General features: G+C 48.3%; 1 protein-coding gene across 2 annotated transcripts in view; it reads right to left on the bottom strand.

Moving 5' to 3' along the window:
• Positions 1-610: 610 nt before the first annotated feature.
• Positions 611-20,921, bottom strand: part of Dock1 (dedicator of cytokinesis 1) — a 514,664-nt gene continuing 494,353 nt past the window's right edge. For both annotated transcript variants that reach the window (XM_028868987.2, XM_028868996.2), the window contains exons 48-52: positions 16,620-16,765; positions 11,472-11,670; positions 7,107-7,260; positions 5,751-5,902; positions 611-1,837 (exon numbers count right to left, since the gene is read on the bottom strand). In XM_028868987.2, the coding sequence (XP_028724820.1) occupies positions 1,742-1,837; positions 5,751-5,902; positions 7,107-7,260; positions 11,472-11,670; positions 16,620-16,765 (747 nt within the window). In that variant the 3' untranslated portion in view covers positions 611-1,741. The remainder of the gene's footprint in view (positions 1,838-5,750; positions 5,903-7,106; positions 7,261-11,471; positions 11,671-16,619; positions 16,766-20,921) is intronic.

Consider the following 20,921-nt stretch of genomic DNA (forward strand, 5'->3'; position numbering starts at 1 on the left):
GAGATAGCTGTGGCTTCTTCTGTCTCTCTGATCTACCAGCATGGACCCCAATAACTCGCCTCAGGTTTGATTTTATTAATAAGAACTTTTAAGAATCATGCTACAGATTATGTTTAAGAGCTGAGGCAACGGCTCAGTTGGGAAAGTGTTGGCCACACAAACATGAGGGCCTGAGCTTGAGCCCTAGGATCTGTATACAAAAAGCTAGGGACCAGTGATATGTGCTTAGAGTCTCAGTTCTGGGGAATCCGAGACAAGGAGATCCCGGAGGCTTGCTGGCCAACCAGTCCATTTAATCCCTATGAGGTTACTGCTTAGCTTCTCACAGGGGTTGACCTCACTCTAGGCTTGAGGTTCATAAGAGACCTGCCTCAAATAACAAGGTAAAGAACAACTGAATAAGACACATGGGGTTTACTTCTGACCCTACGTTCATGCACAGACATATGCAGCCATGTGTACACACACACACACACACACACACACACACACACACACACACACACACACCTGAGAAAGATGGGTGGGTACACATGCAAGTGTGTTTTTTCATTAAGAAAGTAGTTTCTATATTTTATGTTAAGTGATAAAAGAGGCCAGACACTAGGAATCCTTTTTAAATAACATTTATTTTTCATTTGTCAGTGATTAACTTTGAACTTGCCTAGAACAAACAGTATCATGATCGTAGTGAATAAAAAAATATAGATGATCAAATAAAATATTAGGTTACACAAAGTTAGTTTTTTTTTTTTTAAGTCATTGTCCACCAACATTTTTGGGACCTTGGAGATCTGGAAAACAATTTAATGTGTGGGATTTAAAAAACAAATATTTCCAGCAGTTAAACATGAAGAAGACACATTGGAGCTCATTTTCAGAGGCCCACTGGAGTAAACAAGGGTCGCAGACACTCCCAGGAGCTCTGAGAACCACTGTATATACAAACTTCTGTACACACTGAGAACACGGAGAAGCCACCGAATTCAAACCACCTCTGGTGGTAGACGGGGTCGTATTTAAAAAAGAATGAAAATTTACCTTCCTATGCCCGTATTTATTTTCCATTTGATTCAGTATTCTTGATGGTGTCTCCACTCCATATATTAGTATCTCTTTAGTAACCGAGAGAGATCCCTACTTTAAATTATGCCAAGGGAAATCAAGATCTTCTCTGAAGGGGTACACTTAGATGCTTGATGTCAGCTGAAGTGACACTCAACCACACAAGTCACACCACAGATGCAGCAAGGACAGGGATGAACAGTCATCCCTTGGGGGCGAGCTAGAGTCTGGGCTGCGGAGGCAGCCAGAGGATCCTTATAAGTTTACTGCATAGCTTCTCACGGGTGGGGACCGGTGGGAGGGAGGAGGGTTGGCCTGCTCGTCCCTCCCACTTGGCTAACTCTCATCAGCCAAGCTCTCTGCAAATGAATGTAAGTCATTTTGGCACAAAGGAAAGGATGCCAGGGCAAGACTGAGGCCATCTGAAAGGCTGACTGACACGCTCAGAGGCCCCAACTTCAAAAAAAAAAAAAAAATCCAGAGTATGTATGACTTGGCCCCATTTCCACTGTGCTCTGAGATAACTTAGGGCCTCTGGTCCCATGGCTAGGAAGGGCTCCTTTCGAGGAAAAGCCATCACACTAAGGTGAGGCATCCCAGGTCCTGGAGGAGGTAATCGTCAGGCACAGTAGATGTAAAAGGGAGGAAGGAGGATGGCTTCCTCATCCCAGGGCGTTCACTGCACGATCCCAGAGTCCACTGAGGTCTGCTTGCGGGTTGTCTTCGGAGGGGGAGGAGGTGGCGTTTTGCTGGGCAGTGGAGGTGGCTGTTGCTAGGAAACAGGAGTATGAAGAAGTGGTCATGTTACTGGTGTCCTTAGAGAAGCACCTGTTTTTGTTTGTTTGTTTGTTTTTCTGGGGTCTTCCTTGACATAGCAGTGGGAAGTCAGTCTGAATACTTACGATGGGAACTGAGTCCCCCTTGTGACCTGGCTCCACTCTGCCTGGCTTGGAGTCAACATGTCAGCACCCTGGCGGCCCTGCAGCCATGGAGTTTTCTGACATCTAAGTCTGTGAACATGGTGCGTGAGCATTTGTGGTTTTAAATTCAGGTGTCATTGACCTGGCAACAGTTCTGTGTCCAGAGAAAAGGCTCTCTGGGGTGTGATGAGAGACCCTCCTTTGCCTTCTGAACTGACAGCCAGGTCAGCAAGCTTTCCCTGGAAAGTAACGTGCTATGATTTGTGGGGCATGCTTGCTCTCACTCAGACTGGAAAGCAGCCAAAACCTGGACCAGCAGAAGCTGTGGTCATAGCTGTGGTTGAAGGAAACTTATTAACAAAAGCAAGGGGCTGGCTGGATTGGTCCATGAACCAAGTACCTTGGGTTCCTGGTACAGTTTCACTGTCAATGTCCCCTCCCTTGCAGGCTCTTGACCCAAGCCAGTGGGACCGTTGTGTGTGTTTGTGTATTGGGGGGAGGTTGTGTCAATCCTTGGGAGACAGAGCCCTGCTGGAGGAAGGAGGTTGCTGGTGGCAGGGGAGGCCTTGGAGTGTATCTCCAGGTTCTCCATCCTGTCCTTTATCTGCTCCTTGTTCAGCTGGGATACGAGCAAGCATCTTCCATAAGCTGCAGTCACTTCAGGGCTGGCTGTCACAATGCCTTCCCCTCCATAATCGACTGTGAGCCCTCAAACTGTGAGCCAAACAACCCTTCCCTTCCTCTGCTTCTTAACACACACCATGGAGATGAGAAAAGTAACGAATGGAATATATCTTCCAAAGAAGAAAATAACACACAGCTAGCTGCAAAGCCACCTGCTGGCTGTGAATGACTCAGGTGGCCACTGCCCTGCTGCTCTCGGGACCCTTGTGACCATCACAGACACCGACAAGAGATGCCTGGGAGATGTGCCTCTATCACCCAGGGGCACAGTGAGTGAGCAGATATAGAAACTGGCAGATGGGGGAAGGTGGGAGCCCACTGCAGGCAGAAATCTGAAGAAATGTTCAAGAGCCACCATGTAATCTAAGGGCAAGTGTCCCGGTCTCTCAGCAGAGGCTGGAGTGTGGCTGAATGTGAGAGAAGTTCTCAAGGGCAGAATCGTGACACAGGAGTCTCTTACTCACTGCCCAAGCCTGATCTCCACACATCCCAAAGAAAGTAAAGAATACATTTGTAAGTCTTTTTAAGATTGGTGTGAACTGTGAAAAAACACACTGATTTGATGGCCTGAGAACATTCACTGTGTGTTTATAGGTGAAAGCCACGGTGGTATCCAACAGAGTAACTGCTGTCAGGACCAACACGGTCTGAGGAAAATACAGTGTTAGATGCCAGAAGTGCCTTTAATACCAAGCAGGAGAATGCTGGGTTTATCACCATTAAGCAAAATTATAGCTCACATGACTGGTCATACGAACCATTCTGAAATGAATGACAGCTTAAAATGGCAACAGCTAGAGAGAGAGTCACCGACAAGCCTGAGGCCGATCGATGGGAGTGACGGGAGGCTATCGATCACCTCCCACAGCAGATGAACGATCATTATCCAAAAACGGCTCTCAAGGCCCGTGCAGAGGGAGGCACCTGAGAAGATGCCTTAACTAATTATGACACACTAACCACCGGCCTGTCACCCAAACTTGAGCTCAGGCTGCAAATTAAACCAGAAACAAATCGCAAAGAAAGTTGGGTAATTAATCTAATCGAATTTGCACCCGCTTTGTAAATGGAACCGCAGCTAGGGGATGCCGGTCCTTCACTTAATCACAAGAGGCACTGACAACTGAGGATGATGGGTCTGTCACCCCTCTGTGGATATGTGACAGCAATGGACTTGTTCACACTTCCAAGTTCAGAGTTTTCCGATTTTAGGAAGACCCGGGGAGGGGGTATTTTTGCTTTTCTAATAAAAGAAGGATATGATCAACTAAATAGGATATAACACCCTAAGGAAGTGGAGGTTCCCCTCCCTGAGGCTCCTGGGGTCTCCTTTTGTGCTGGAGAGATCAAGTTTATATTTCAGTAGCTGCCTGAGCCCTCTAGCCTTACAGAATACCCCCTTCTCCCGGGTCAGCTCCCCAGCTGGTATCTCTAGGGAGACCTATTCCTACGGATATGACACTTCGGCTTCCGAAGAGCCACCTGTCTCTCGCACGTCAGAGAAAAAGTCTGACGGCGTGTTTAGTTTCCTTACAGGAACAAAATCAAGTGCACAGTCAACAGACACTTTGTTTCCTCCCAACTTTCTTTCTGTATGTGCACATGCCTGCCAGCATGCATTTAAACACATGCTATTATTACAAATATATGTGTGCAAACACGCACGTGGCAGCCAGAGGTCAACATCAGGCATCTTCCTAAGTCGCTCTCCACCTTATTTATTTGAGATGAGATCTCTCCCACTGAACCTGGAGCTCACCCATTTGGCTCGCATGGCTGGCCAGCGAGCTTCAGGGCCCTTCCTGTCTTCCCAGTGCTGGGACAACAGGTGCCTGCCAGCAGGCCTGGTACTTTTACAGGGGTTCTGGTGGATTGAACTCAGCTCCTCTTACTTGCATGGTAAGCATTTACCTACCGGGCCATCACCCCAGCCTTTCCTTACTGCTTCCACAAGGAAAGAAAAGTTTGCCGAACACCCAGCCAAAGGTCTTCCCCAAGAAAGAGAAAGAAAAGGCATGCAAGATTTTATTTTTACTATGACTGAAGGAAAAAAAAAAAGTCTCTGTGCCTTGTAGTAACCACCAGTCAATTTCACATATGACCAGTTGTATAAATATGGACTGGGGTGTTTTACTCTTCAGCCCGAGTTGATTTAACTTTATAAGGCCATGAATAACGTGGCCTGGGAATGGGGACTTTGGAGTGGACATTTCTGTCATGACTTGGTAAATCATAAGCGTGTCTCCTCCCTGATCTTAACCTTGTCTGCTCACGTTTGAGCTCTAAACAAGTGGATGGGCCAGGGCCACAGGACCTGAGTAATGCATGACAGCCACTGTGAGGACCCACTGCAGGGTGGCTGGCGGTTAGGACTTTTCTCTGCGGTTTGCCTTAGCAGGCAGGCCTGAGGCGGCTCCCCAGGGAGCACATTAGACATGATTAATGACTTTAAAAACAGTGTCTGGTGGGGACCGGCCTGGGGACCAGTGCCGGAGAGGGAGGGGTTCAGGCTGGCTGCTCATGAATACTGCTAGAAGAAGCCAGGCCCCAAACTTGAATTTGGGGGGCAATTGAGAGCTGATGAGACAGTGAGGTGGGGCATGCAGTCTCTGCACCAAAGTGGACCCCTTCTGTGGGCTGTCCCGGCAGCACGTGCCTGTGGTCACCAGGGACCTGTCAGTGTGACGGTAACATTGCCCAGGGCCAAGATGGCGGGAAACAAAGGAGGCCTCCCCTGTGGGACAACCCGTTATTTTAGTGTAGTCAGACAGACCTCTTGGCATCAAGGCTGCTGGCAGTGTAACAGCTCAAAGATTGGCATTTCCATCAGAATGACTTTGGAGAGGGCAGCAATGGGACGGACGGCCGCAGCACTGTGTGGGAGGCGGGGCTGCCTGCAGCTAGAAGAATCACAGATGGTGCCCATCCCAGCCCTTACTCCTCAACTCTTCCCTCAAATTCAAATCCAGGCCCATCCTGTGTTTTTTTTTTTATTTCCCCCTCATGGGTCCAAGGTAAACCCACTGAGATTTGGAAGGTTGGGGGCAGTAACTAAAGACCCAAGGTTCAGATCCCACTTACCCGCTGTGGGGGAGGAGGAGGCGGTGATGTGGGGGAGACCATCAAATCCTGGTTTTCCATCAGATTCCCATAATCTGCCATGTTGCCTTTGAGGGGCAGAGGAGGTGGGACATCGGCCGCATCCACCCCTGTCATGCCGTTCAACTCCAGACCTGGAACGTGGAGAAATGGTTACCATGGAGCCAAACCAAAAATTCTCCCGGGCCTGAAGGCTCTTGGGCTCCCCTGCTTCCCCATCCTCCACAGAAACACTTGCCCAAAGAGCAGAGAAGAAGGCAACGAGGAGTAGAGAATACAAAGTGGAATTTCCTCCTGGTAGAATGTTCTAGAAAAGTAGATTTGAGCGTGCCAGTACTTGAAGCCACATTATCAATTCACTGTGTAAATACTTGTGTCCATGAGGCTCCTTCTCTTTGGCAGCAGCCACATAGTTGGTGTGACAAGGGCTGTGGACAGAGTGCCACTTTTGAAGCCTCTGTACAGGCTTTGTGATCAGCCTGTTACAGTTGCTACCGGGAGAGCTCAGTGGGTAACGCCCAGTGATGGGGCACACCGCCAGCTGCTACCACACAGAGCTCACTCACCAGGGCAATTCTGTGACTGTAGACAGAAAGGGGACAGCAGATGCTCTGCAGAGCCAAGGGAGGTGCAATGGGCGGTTAACGCAGACAAAAGCGGCCATTCATAAACGGAGGGAGGATCGCAAGGGTAATCTAATATCATCAGCCTATGTTGAGACTCTTGGACACATTTACTGATGGGAGTTTCTGGAGTTTTCTTAAGTGACTATCTGATAACAGGGAAATGGCAGGGTAGTTGAAAAGTGAACGTGGAAGCCCTGGCATAGAGCTGGGAGAGCTGTGGTCCTCAGGAGTGGTACTTAGGTGCCTGCGTCATTGCGGTAAAGTGGATGTGACCTGACACTTGTCATTTATTCTTTCTTTACGGTACAACCCTTGTTGGTGACAGGCTGACAGTGCTCTGCGGTCATCTGTCATCCCGAGTAGAAATTTCTATGCATTAAGCAATAATTCTTTCACTGTACATCCCACTAGACACAGGGCTCTAAAACCCCAGAACACACCGGCACCCTGTGGCTCTCAAGACTCCTTTTTGAGGCAGGGGCTCTGGTCCTGGGTTGGATCCTGCACTCTCTGTTTGCTGAGCTCTGGCATAAGGGTGGGAGGGTGGGTTTCTGCCTGAGTTGCTGAAGTCTACATTTCCCACCACAAACGGAGAGACGCCCCCAGGTGGCAGGTACTCACCTAACTTTCAGTCTGCTGCTGGGGAAAGGGCCCTGAACAAAGCACCATGGTCAGGGGGACCGTAAGGAAAAACATCTTAAGTTCCACTTACTGGGCTGAATGCTGAAACTGAGCTTGGCTCTTGGTGTGACAGGAGGGGGTGTCTGCTGGGAGGATGGTGACGTTGGAGACACAGAGAAGCGCCGTTCACTTCCAATGACATTGATCACCTGGCTCTTGGGTCTTTGGGGCCGCAGGGGACTTATCTATGTCAAGGGACAGAAAGAAGGAAGTTAAAATCTAGAGAGGCTGATTGTTTCTTCTCCAAGTTCCTTTGTGGAAGCTCCAACCCCAGTATCTCACAAGCCCATCTAGATGTTGGGGTTTTGCAAAGGGAAGGACCCAGTTAAGATGACATCAGCATGACCCGTAATCCAACAGGACCTTATGAGCAAAGGAGGTCTGGACAGCATGCAAACCGGCAGAACATCATGGAAGATAAAAGCAGAGGTGGGGTATGCCGTGACAAGTCAAAGGACACCAAAGATGGCCAGCCAACCCAGAAGCCAGGGGCAGTGTGGAACAAAGTCTCCCACTGCCGTGGCAGCAGGCAACCCCATCCACACCTTGATCTCAGACTTGGAGCTTCTAGAACTGGTAGTGAAGGGGAAAAATCAGTAGCCCTCCTAAGAGTCAGCCCCCAGCTCAAGATATCAGCTGACCTGCAAGTGAACCCAGAGCTGACCAGTGACTGAACTGGAACAGTAAATCTGAATGTATCTATATCCTGGACCCAGCGAAACAGGATATGAGTAAAAATGTAGGTCTCTATAGATACCCTGCATCCTGTCAGCCATTAGTAATTTCATGCTTATAGTTCAGCCAATAACTTCAAAGAACTACCTCACCCCTAGCTCCCTCGTCCAATCCTAAGACACTAAGATATGGAATCCATTGCTCATGAACTTTTGCCTATAGAAACCCCTTGTAATAAGTGCTCGGGGCTTCCTCCTTCATTTGCTGTAAGGAAGTGTCAGACGAAGTTTGAATAAAGTTTGAATAAAGAAATCTTTTGTCTTTGCGTAGGAAGTTGGCTCCTTGGTGGTCTTGTTGGTGGGGTGGGAGGGACTCAGAAAGAGAACAACTTTCTGTTGTCTGAGTTGCTCACAGACAGTATAGCATTTTGTTATGGCAACCTGTCCCCACTAACACAGAACTTCATATGAAACCTCCACCCAGCCTTTGGGAGTGGGCTGGCCTGGAACTTGCTATGAACCCAAGGATGACCTTGAACTCCTGATCCCATTTGTCTCCACCTCCTGGTTGCTGGAATGACAAGTGTGCACCACCATGTGGGGGTTTATGAGTTATCAGGGATTGAACTCAGGGCCTCATTCATGCTAGGCAAGCACTCTACCCACCAAGCTATGGCCCCGTCCCTTTGCAGGCTACTTGAAGACAATGTGAAAGTGGAAGACTGTAACTGAGAGCCACTTGTGGACCCCATGACAGCCAGCACCCAGGGATGCCCCCAAAGGATCAGGAATGGAATGGAAAGCCCAGCACGGGGGGCCACACTTTCAGTCCCAGAACCCAGGAGGCAGAGGCAGGTGGATCTCTGTGAGTTTGAGGCCAACCTGGTCTACAGAGTGAGTTTGAGTTCCAGGACAATCAGGGTTACACAGAGAAACCCCAAAACCAAAACCAAAATCAAAACCTCCAAAACAACAACTATAAAACAAAAACCTAAAAGACCGGACCAGGAGTCTAGAGGACTTGGGCAGAAAGGCAGGTATCTCCTTTCTCCCTGGTTTAGTTTCTTTGAGCTGTGTTATTATCAGGCAGGAGCTCCTTTTCCTCTTCCTGCTGGCCTTGGGCGTTGGGTGTACTTGACTTTCCCCCACCCGAGCCCTTTCCCCTGTTTGTACCATCAGTAAATTTAATTTATATATTTCCTACACATCAGGGAACACCAGCAATTACAAAACATTCTGAGGTAGGATTATTCAGAAACTCTATTAACCTGAGGAAAAAGCAGGAGAGGAAGCTGTCTCCCAGAGGGCTTGGCCTTGGTGTTTCAGCTTAATCCTGGGGCATGAGTTGGTTTTGCGGGGGAGGGAATGGAAGAGCCAGAAGGTCTTTGTATCCACCTTACAAGTGACCCACAAGGCCAGCTGAGACTGGAGCTACTGAAACCAGAAGTAGGGGTGAGGTCCTGGGCAGGGAAGAGGCCCTCTGATGAATGAGGAGCACACAGCCTCAGCTAACACCTCAGAACCATTCCGTGCAGATGGTGTGAGTGCCATGCCCAAGCACTGCCCCTTCTCTGTGGAAATGGAGAGTCCCCACAGCCTTGCTGGGTGAGGTCAGGACTGCCTACACGCCTGTCTCTCTCAGGAAGATGTGCATATGGGCTGGCTTCCCTCACTCTCACAAAGCTTCAGGAGGATTTCCTGGGGAAATGCAAATGGGGGCCTGGAGGCCCAGCTTAGAGAGGCTCAGCTAAAGGTCAGGGTATTGTTAATGATGCAAATCAAGAAAGAAGCTGAGCCCAGCCCCAGAGGGAGCGGGGAAAGGTTGCAGAAATCAGGGAGACCAGTTCAGGTGTGTAGGTGTGTTAAAGGGGAGTCATAGCAACCACAGAGTTCTGGGAACAATAGGGGGCGCTAGAGTCAGCATGGACCATGCAGTTGCTTTCCAGTGTGACTCTTTCCCAAGTGGCCACACAAACACCTGTGCCCAGCAGCCTGGAGGAGGTCTCCATGTGCATAGATGTGCTGTGCAGCATACCTGACCAGTGGGTAGACTCTGCTGCGGCAGCCCTGGTCATTCTAAACATCAGTTGCCTACTGATAGCAAAGTCAAGGTTCTGTCCTCTGACCTTGTGTGGTTTCTGTGACCTGAGAGGCCCACATGGTGTTGCACCTGGCCCTGTCATTAGCAGGTGTTGTCCCAGGAATGGGCTCATCATCGAGAAGGACGGAAATTGTACTGTGATGGCTCAGCATCGGCTGTGTCCTTGGGTTGTTCTCACGCAGTTCAACTGTGGTCCTTTCAGCCGCTTGGCTCTACATTCCCAAGGCCCAGTTTGAATATCTTAAAACAGAGCTTAAACAAAAATGTCTGCAGGACCGCACAGTGCCTGACCCTGAGTAAATGTTTCTTCGAAGGAAGCTGAGCCAACCAGTTAGGATGCTGTGGGACCAGGGAGGAGATCTTGGCTTGTGAGGGTGTCTGGAAGCACAGCTTTCTGGAAGAGTGGGCAGAAAATGCAGAGATTTGCAATGATTCACCAGAACCCCTCAGGTTCTGCTTGAGGCCCAGTGCTCAAGCGTTTAGTGCCAGCCTGACCAGTGCTTCCTGGGCCCGATGCCCTTGGCCACCAATGTCTGCACAGAGACATCAGAGCCCAGCTCCAGCGAGAGCACATGTCCACAGGCCAGAGAGCCAATGGTCTTCCTGAGCCACGCCACAGCTCTGGCACCTACATCTGCCTTCCACCTTGAGTCAAGCAGGCCACAGATGACTGTTGTTGGTGCGGAACGTTCCCTCGGACATGTTTTCGTACGACTTGTTAAGAAGTATGACTGGTTCAGAATTTTGGTGAAATGCCCTTAATCACAACCAAAATGGAGCTGCTCCCCAGGGAGACATGTTCCGGCCAGTCAAGCACCATCCATGTCTAGGGGAGGTGGCTCTGAGATTGTATGTCATTCTGGACAATGATGATGTCTGGGTCTCTCTCTCTTTCTGAAACACTCTCTGCCTGCCTCATTTCTACACTCAGCCCCTAAACACTATGGTGTGCTTCTGGCAGGCCTAGGTCCAAGACTCATTTTGGGATGAGAGCATGCTTACATTTACTTTACTTACTTTGTATATGCATGCATGTATGTTTCCAGGTATCTGCACATGCCATGGGACATGCATGGAAGTCACAGGGCAACTTATAGGAGTCAGTTTTCTTCTACCACATGGATTCTGGAGGTCAAACTAAGATCATCAAGAACGGAACCATCTCACCAGCCCCACACTGAGTAGATTATAACCGTCAGGCATTGACTATGGCTTCAGAATGCCAGTCAGGAAGGGGTAGAGGGGCCATTCGCTACCCGTGGGCAATGATTTGTGAAAGCAGTATGCTTCTGTTCTCTGAGGTGCTAGGTCATTGGAGGGCACCAAGTCCAATAGAGCTGTAAGGAGCCTAGACATGTGAGAGCCCTTCAGGGAACTGACCCATCCAGCCCCTCTGAAAGAGGATGAAAGCCATGCGTCCTGGGAGAAAAGACAGCTCGGCTTTGCGTCTCTGACGGTCGGGCTATTTGAGGTCAGAGATGGGAAGACTTCAGGCTTTTAAGCTGCTATTTTTTTTCCTGAAAATTCAATAAAATCCAGCTGACAGCCCCTCGGTTAGATGCAGAGCCTAGGTGGGTCCCAGGCACCCCTGCAGAGCTCCTCGGATCCCCAGTTCAATTACCGTTTCGGAAAGGATCACAGCCTCCGACTGCTGCAAGGAGCTGTCAGCGGGCTTGAATTCCTTATCAAATATCTCTTGGTGTTTGCTGTTCCTTTTCTCCTTCTTCTTGTCCTTCTTCTCCTTATCTGGATCGTCCCTGTCCAGCTTGTCCTGGGACCTGGAGTGCATCTTCTTTGGCAGCAGAGGCTCTAGAGCAAACCTAGAAGAAAGAGGCATCTGAATCAATGTCTTAACCCGGCCGGCAGAGATATGGAGAGTCAGGCACCATGCACCAGGCTGTCTGGTAACCACAGAGTGGTTCTTCTACAAGGGAAGGAAGATTGAGAGAGGGAAGGACCTGTAGATGCATTGTGGCCCATCAGGGATGACGGTACAAAAGCACCTGGCTGGAGCGTCAGTTGGTTAAACGCTTTCCTTATAAGCAAAAAGACCCGAGCTTGATCCTCAGAACCCCCATGAAAAACCCAAATTCGGTGTTGTAAGCTTGTTTCTGGGTTTGCTCCCCGGTCAGCCTAGCTGAATTAGTGAGCTACAGGCCAATACCAGACCCTGTCTAAAAAAAACAATGTAGATAGATCCTGAGGAACAACACTTGATCAGGTCCTTCAGCCTCCATGTACACATAATGCACTTGCACATGAGCACACATACAAGATGCATGCATGAACACACACGCACACCCACCGAACACATACACATACACACACACACACACACACTCACATGATATCTATTGGAGATAATCTATTAGATTATCTATTGGAGATAATGACCATGGGTGCCAAATCCCTGTTACATACCTGTAGCCTCTCCCAATCTAACAGAGCTGTGTGATGGGATTCACTGACGAGGTGTACATGCTACTTAAACTGTGATGGTGTTGAATCTGAGCATTGATTACCAATGGCCATTAACATCACCAAGAGAGAGAAAATCAGCTCCTCTGATGTGCCTCCGAAAGGAAGGACCTAGAACTGCCTATGAGGTCAGCTGGCCCCAAATCAAACCTGAATTACAGCAGACCTCTAGAGTCAACTCCCAATATGTTGTTAGTAGGGAGGGCAGACACACACCAGACAGCACCCACACCATGGGGCAAAACATCAATACAATCCACTCAGTGCAGACATGGAAAGGGAAGCAACTGGGATTTTTCAACAAATCACAAGAAAAATGACAGTTTTTAAAAAGTGGATCAAGAGACTTAAGGAGATAACATCAGCCAAGGGCATGGTGAGGACTTCACTTAGTCTAGTTTCAGACAAACTATTAAAAAAAAGTGAGGAGGGCCAGGGAGATGGTGCTGTGTAAAGCTCTTCAGCATCTGTGAGGACCTGAGCTCAAATTCACAGCATCCCTGTGGAGATGGGTGTGGTGCTGCTCATCTGTAATCCTAGCAACGAGATGGGAGCAGACACAGGAGAATACCCAGAAATGAAGGGCAGCTAGCCTGGTGCACACAGTGATGAATGACAAGAAAAGACCTTGTCCCAAACACGGTGGAAGGTAAGGACCAACAGGTGAGATGGCCCTCTGACTGCTACATGCATACCATGGCCTGTGCATCTGTGCATACTTGTATTCATGCATGTAAGCACACACACACACACACACACACACACACACACAAAGATACAAGTAATAAAATAAAAAATATGATGCATATAAAATGAGAAATTGATACCAATGTCATGGTGATTAGGAATTCAAGTCAATATTTTATGTGAAGTGTGCTTTCTTTCTTTCTTTCTTTTTTTTTTTTTTAAGATTTACTTATTTATTATGTATACAGAAGAGGGTGCCAGATCTCATTACAGATGGTTGTGAGCCACCATGTGGGTGCTGGGAATTGAACTCAGGACCTCTGGAAGAGCAGTTGGTACTCTTAACCTCTGAGCCATCTCTCTAGCTCTAAAGATGGGTCTTTTTTTTTTTTTGAGACAGGGTTTCTCTGTGTAGTTTTGGTGCCTATCCTGGATCTCACTCTGTAGATCAGGCTGGCCTTGAACTCACAGAGATCTGCCTGCCTCTGCTTCCTAAGTGCTGGGATTAAAGGCGTACGCCACCACGGCCCTGCCTGATGTGTGCTTTCTAAAAGGGACTTATCATTTAGAAAGTCACATCAAAAGATCAATGGATTACATTGATAGAAAGCTTAAGGCTTGCTACAGAATAAAGATGAAGTTGGGAGTGGGTGAGATACAGATGGAAACAAGATGAGAAGGGAGTTTATAACGTTAAGGTTGGCTGCTGGGGCAAGACACCCTAGATACTATCCAGTTCACACTCTACATGCCCCAAAAATTCCCCAAATAAAAATTAAATGAAAGCATTGAACATGACTGGTGGTATACATATCAACTCTTGACTTTGGCCATGAAAGGTTGTTGTGGCTTGGATTAGAAAAGTCCCCCATAGGCTCATGTATTTAAACACTTGGTGGCCAGTAGGTGGTGCTGTTTGCAGAGTTTATGGAACCTTTAGGAGGTGGAGTCTTGGTGGAGGAAGGATGCCACTGGGGTCAGGCTTTGAGGGTCTATGGCCTTGACCCACTTTCTGTTCTCTCTCACTCCTTCCTAAGTGCACTGTGACCGGCCTCCTGCTGCCCCGTCATGCTTCCTGTTGTCACCTTCCTCTTCGTGATGGCTGCTATCTTTCTAGAACTGTGAGCCAAAACAACCCTACTTCCCTGCTAATTTTTGTCAGGGTATTTTATCACAGCAACAGAGAAGTAACCAATACAAAGGCATTCTTATCTATCATTCATCTATCTATCTATCTATCTATCTATCTATCTGTCTGTCTGTCTGTCTGTCTGTCTGTCTGTCTATCTATCTACTCTCTACCATCTATCTATCATCTATTATCTACCTATAATCTATCTTCTATATTTATATATCAACATATCAAACATTCATGAGGCATGAACTATTATGTCTAAAATATTAAGAAGCAACAATAAAAAATTTTATCACTTGATTCCAGGTTTTTCTGAACTTGAGACAATTTAAGTAGGCAAAAGGATGATTTGTGGCCCCCTTTGGACCCTAGGAGGAGGGCCTATCCTGGTGAGTATTCAAGGAACTCAAAAGAGACAGGTAGCTGTACATTTCTTTGCCTTAGGAGGCACCGCTGCAGCCAGGATGAACTTTATTCTGCATGTAATCTATGCCATTTGAGATCAAGCCTCATTTTGTCCACATTAGTCAGACAGCAAAGCATGGCAAGCCAAGAGTGAACACAACTCTGGACTCTAATAGAGACACTTTCCAGTTAAAGGTTGAACAAACGCCTCCTGGGTGAGCTGACTGTAATACACCACTCCATCTAAAACCTCTCCATCAATTTCCACCTGACCCCTGTGTTCTCAGGAATATAAAAACCTCTTCCTAACTAGCCTGGGGATGCTCTTGAAGGGAAGCTGCATTACATTTCCTTAGCTGTCTTGCTCTAGGTGACAGGCACACATGATTTAAATACCTCTAAGTGGAGAATTTCCATATGGGTTTGGCCTAAATATCAGACACGGATAAAAATCACCGTTAAGAAAAGAACGTGGGTAGATTTTGCAGTTCTCCATCGGGCATGTCAAATGCCGGAAAGAAAGGATGCTTAGAACTGAGTTGTCCCTGACACTTTCCGGAAGGCTGTGACTACACACCACAGAGGCCAGGAGCCTTCAGGTTTGATAGTGACTGTATTGCCAACTGAAAAGGCTGGGACAAACTGAGCAAAACTAAATGTTCAGAAGTTCTGATACAAGAACTGTATGTGATATATTTTTTCTTTTTGCATAATAAGACATTTTTACATGGATTGGCACTCAAAAACAACAAGAAAATGCCAACATCAAGGCAGTCTTTGCAACGGTCTGAGCTAATGTCCAAACCACACAGAGGGATCATGAGTGTTACTCAGCTCGTAGACTGTCAGGTCCATGCCCGCTTTTAGTTCCTATGAGGGGGTCTCCAAGATGGTCTTGCAGAACTAAGGCAGCCTACATCCTCCATTATGGGTGCTGGACTGGCTAATAAACTCAGTGGCAGAAAGAAGGGTGGCTGTTGCTGGGGGTGGTCTGAGTGGGGGGGGGGGTGCAAGGAGTGGTTTCACGATGTGAGGTTTAGTTTGTAAGATCAAAGAGTTCTGGGGGGTGTTTGTACAATAGTGTGAATGTCTGGATATACTCATATATTTAAAGGTGTTTTTCTTTAATTTTTATCATGTATTTATTTGGGGTGTGTGTGTGTATGTGTATGTGTGCACGCACCACAACATCCATTTGGGCAGAGGCCAACTTGCTGGAATTAGCTCTCTCTTTGCACACATGGATCCCCAGGGATCAGATTCAGGTCAGGCTTGGCAGCAAATGCTCTTACCTGCTGAGATACCTCGTCCACCCTTAAAGGTGGTTTTCATGGTACAACTGACTGAAATAAAAAAGTGTGTGTGTTGGCGGGGCGGGGGTGGGGGTGGGGGGGGATAATACGATTTCTATTCTGCAGAGTAGCCAAATAAAATGGGGGACTTTTTAAAGTAGGAAAGGTTTTCTTAGAAGTATTTAACGGAGAAGAATTTCTCTTTAAAAAGTAGTAAATCTAGGGCTAGAAAAATGGCCCAGCAGTTAAGAAAGAGCCTGTAGTGTTCTTGCAGAGGACTGTGTGCGTGTGCGTGTGTGTGTGCGTGTGCACACACGTGCATGTGTGTTCCAGAGGATCTGATGCCCTCTTCTGGTCCCTGTGGGTACCAGGCATGCATGTGGTGGACATATACCTGTGTAGGCAGACACTTCTATACATAAAATAAAAATAAATCTTTCAAAAAAGGAACAGATAGAAATAAACAATCTTTCTTCCTTTCTTAAAAAAAAAAAGTGAGTTAGCCAGTCAGATAAGCCTTGCTGTGACCGTTGGCATGGATAGTGGAGGAGCTGGAGTTTTGAGGTTTGGCAGACACCTTCCTGGCAATGCTACCCAGAGTAAGATGTTTCACAGTAACAGAAGCCTCCATTGTCATATTGGTGTCTTGGAGAGTCTCAGTTTCTAAAACAGCATGTCCAGGTGCTAAGTAACCCCAGGGTACTGGTGGCACCCCATAGCACCCCATGCCCAGCCTTCCCTGCTTGAGCTTCCAGCTGCTAAGCCCACTCACCCATCGGAGCCTGGCCGGGAAGGGGTGCTGTCAGAGGAGAGGGAAGAGACGGAAGCCACAGACAGAGGCCGGGAGGATGATGGCATGGTGAAGGACCGCACCATGGACCGTGGACGGCTGCCTCTCCTGTCATCCAGACCTGAGGGCTGAGAGAGGAAGAAAATGTGTTAACACCCAGGCCACTGTGGCCAGATTCCTGTGCTGAGGCCACCTTGGCAGTGTCAGATCCAGACCCTGTGGGTCCACACTTCATAAACCGTTTTCTTTCTTGTCCTGAGCTGAGGGGAGAGTGAAGACAATTTCAACATCTTCTGAGACCTGACTCAACTGAAAAGAATGCCAGAAAGAGCCTTCTTGGCCTTTTTATTTTAAGTATACTTTTCTTCTCCAAGACACATCAACCTGTCCTACAATGGCATTACTCACCAGGAAGTTTAATGCGGAGTGCATCCAGAATGTGACTAAAGAATGTGTAAGACTTGTATGACCTTTGTTCAACTGCACATTAACACCACACTCACAGAGCTATATTGGCTCAAAGGCCTCACTACAGAGGGTGCCTCCCCACACTTGAGGTAGATCTTCTCTGGTGAGTGATGGTGATAGAAGAGAAGCCTGGGCTAGGCTGTGGGGTCTCCCCTTCCCTCAAGAGAACCAATGACACGTTCCAAGGAAACAGTCACAAGATGGAATTTTCTAGTCTCTGACAACTTGCTGTACATTACCAAAAACCAATGCCAACGGGATACAGCATGTATCTGTATCTAATTAGATAGGAAACACCAGTATACCTGAGCCTAGAGTCAGATGTTGGCACATCTGGACCACAGCTGTTTCCATAAACACTTTCCTCGGGCTAGCAGAAATCATATTTATGGCTTACACTTCCCTTGTATTGCCTCAGCCTCCCCACCCCACCTCGGGATGCTGGCATGTCACACAGCCAATCACCTACAGGACAGTTGATCTATATTGCAGTCCCAGCCCTTGGAGGAGCAAGGTATTGATTACATATTCTTCAGGGCCTCTGTTGAGATTATCCTGCCATGCTATGGTGGCACCAAGGTGACCATGGATCATGCAGAAGGGCATGTGGCTGTCTGTTAATAAAACTTTATTTATGAAACAGGAGGTGAGCTCTGGTCCAGTGCAGGCTACTGGCTCAATGAAATCAGCATCTGGGTTTGCCAGCAGAGTCGGGAACTTAGCACCATTGATGGTGCCAGAAGGCATCTCCATGGATGCCCACTATGATTAATCAGCCACCAGGAGGAAGCTGCAAGGGCTAGGCTGACATGTAGTTTCTCTCCACACGTGGAAATGTTTCCTGTATGATATCTGGAGACTTGACGTCTACAGCACATCCTCTTCTAATCCTTTTTGAAGCACTTTTGCTGGTATGCAGAATGGGACCTTGATCTATAGGGTCTCCCCCTCTGCCTTGGGCTAGACCCAGAGATGCAGCTGTTTGTCCTTGTTATTTGCATTGATTCCAGGGTGGAGTTCTACCTAGTCCATTCTGACCTGCTCATCACCACTGTCCTGCCCACCCGGGAAGCTATCTATTCTCTGGAATCTCTGGGGCCAATGGGAGATGAGCTTTGGAGGGTTGGAGGTAGAGGACCAGGTGGGGGAGGTGATTACATCTCTGAACATCTATCTAGCTGGGGAGAGACTGCTTTCCTGACTCCCATGAAAGTGTTTCAAGCTTGAGTCCATTATTACCCATTTGGCATATAGGTTGAGGAAGAAAGGCAGGCAAGCAGACTTCAGGCTCTGCTGACTTCTGGAACTTGGGGGTCTGTTGTCTTGGGTTTCACCGCCACCTGAGCAGGTGAAGGATCAGCTAGGGAGACAATGCCAAGTGAACAGCTGGGAAGAAACTTGACCAGCTTGGTATGTGGGTGGGGGTGGAGTGCCCTGGCACTGTGTGCCCCATTCCCGAGAGCATCCAGCATGTGGGTTACTATGTCTGTCATCTTCCCCAAAGACATGAGTGCTCATGTGCTCAGATCCACAGAAGGAGACTGCTGGGGGCCAGAGGGTACAAAGGTCAGGGAAGCAGCTCAAGCCTCCTTTTGTCACCCAGCAATGGCTGGCAAGGTAACCTTAAGTCCTGGTTTGGATGTGCACATGCCTTGGGATGCATAAGAGGAGGATGTCAGGGGGAGGGTCTGGCCAAGGATGGACAGCTGCCCTTGCTGGAGACTTGTACTTAAAGAGCACTCACTGAGGGAGCTGAGGGATCTTCTGGGCCATTTGTCTCACCATTTCTTCTTCCCTGAGTAGAGTCTCAGAATTCTAGAACCAAGAGGACTTTGATTTGTTCCATCTGAAGCAACTAGAATCTCACTCAGGACCAAGAAGTAGGCTCACAGTCACCATAACAGGAGTGCCTCGCTGTCTGCCTGTTCCAGTCACGGGGCTAAACAGGTTAGGATTAGGATGCTAGATCAGGCTAGATGGCTGTCTTTAGCAACGATTGTGTGATGGTGTGCAAAACACAGAACCACTGCAAGCCTCCTTCAAGACATGCAGAAAGCTCTCTCCCCACTGTGTCTCCAGTGTGAGGATTAATGATGGATGCCTATGAGGGCCATAAAGCTTGCCACAAGGCTGCATCTGTTGCCCTTGGTATCTGGACAGAAAACTCATTTGGCCTTCCCAGCCAGAGTGCCTCTCTGGCCCTGTTCCTGTACCTTTGAACTCTGCATCTTTGCCTCCTGGCTGAAGTAAACTTTCTAACCATGACTATGAGTGTTGACTGCCCACTGAGTCATAGACAGGTGACTGGATCAAGGGGACTTCATGAAGGAAGAGAAGCAGATGCATTTTGGTCTACTTAAATGGTACCTGTGGGCGGGAGACTCAGGCATCATGTTGTTCCTGGAGGGAGCCAGGTTTGGGACCACAAGAAGCAGTCCTGGAGGAGGAGGCTGGTTTGATTCTCCCACCAGGTAAAGTGGCCCAGCACTGCCCTGGAGATGCCGTTAGAGCTGCTGTGAGAGATAGATGACTGGACTCTGAAGCTGATAGGTAGAGCACTAATGTACTGGGCTGTGGGTGGAAGGTACCTCCCAGGGAACGTGTAGGGCCACCTGAGGCAACAGGCCTGGGAGTCCAACCAGCAGCTGATCAGAACGGTGGTTCCTGTCGAGTGAGGAGATGGGTGGAGGGAAGAGAGCAGAGCCCAGCGAGGTGTCCTGGCCCTCCCCAGACTCTAGGAAGAGGACAAGAGGAACAGTACACAGAAAAAGCTTCCATGTGTGTGGAGGCGAAAGCAGAAGCCGGTGAGGGCTGTGGGCAGCAAAGGGAGAGCCCAGCGCTTGTCCTTTCCATTCTGCGAGCGTCTGGGAGTGTGCTCTATGTTCATCCAGGGGGCAGTGTCTCCTTGGATCTCCAGAATGGACAGAACGGATGCAGAGGGGACAAGCAGGAGAGGCCCTTGCATTATGTAGTCAGAGAGTGTCTAGAGCATCCCTTTCTGGGGCTTAGGCTGGCTCAGAAAACATTGACAAAATGGCTTATGTCCTTTCTGTGGGTTTTTTATTTTAAAACCCATCCTTTTGGAAAGAGGATGATATAATATTGCTTTTCAAAGTATTCGGAGATGCTTGTAGATTTCCAAAGTAGGTAAGACAAGACAGGCACCTCCCTCCAAGACCGCCTTAATGACCACATTCCTCATAGAATGACCCGCCCGCAGCCTGTGCCATTGTCTACCCAGAAAGACTGGCTGCAGAGCCTCATGCTGAGCCCCAGGATGGAGTAGGATGCAGAAAAACTGCTTCCTGCATCAGAGTAGTATCATGGGTGCAAATGCTCCCTGAATTTTGTCTCCAGATTGCACTCTGAAAGCCTCACTCCCACTGGCTGGGATGTCTGGCTGTCCTCACCAAGAGAAGCATGACATCTAGAGACGATGATACAGAAATTGCTTGTCTTGAGCCAAGGATGGGTGCCAAGGTACCTGGGAAACCTGCCTGAAAAGCCACCCATAACCTTCATAAACGCCCCCTCCCCCACACATGACTGCCACCTTCCTGCCTTAGCTTTCTATTTTGACCTGTGCCCAACAGCAAGCATGCTCAATGATATTTCATAGCAGAGGAGGGATGTGAAGAGTGGCAGGCAAAATCAGCAGGTCCCTTTAATTGTGGAAGATGCACTAGATTCCTGATAAAACAGGAATCTTGGCACGTAGTTAAAAAACAACGGTTTAATTCTTAGAAAACGTCAAAGCAGCATGAAACTTAGGAAGAGCTGGGTTCGGACACACCCACAAACTTGTCACTCCACCCT

The sequence above is a fragment of the Peromyscus leucopus genome, chromosome 1 (genome assembly GCF_004664715.2).
Source record: "Peromyscus leucopus breed LL Stock chromosome 1, UCI_PerLeu_2.1, whole genome shotgun sequence".
NCBI lineage: Eukaryota > Metazoa > Chordata > Mammalia > Rodentia > Cricetidae > Peromyscus > Peromyscus leucopus.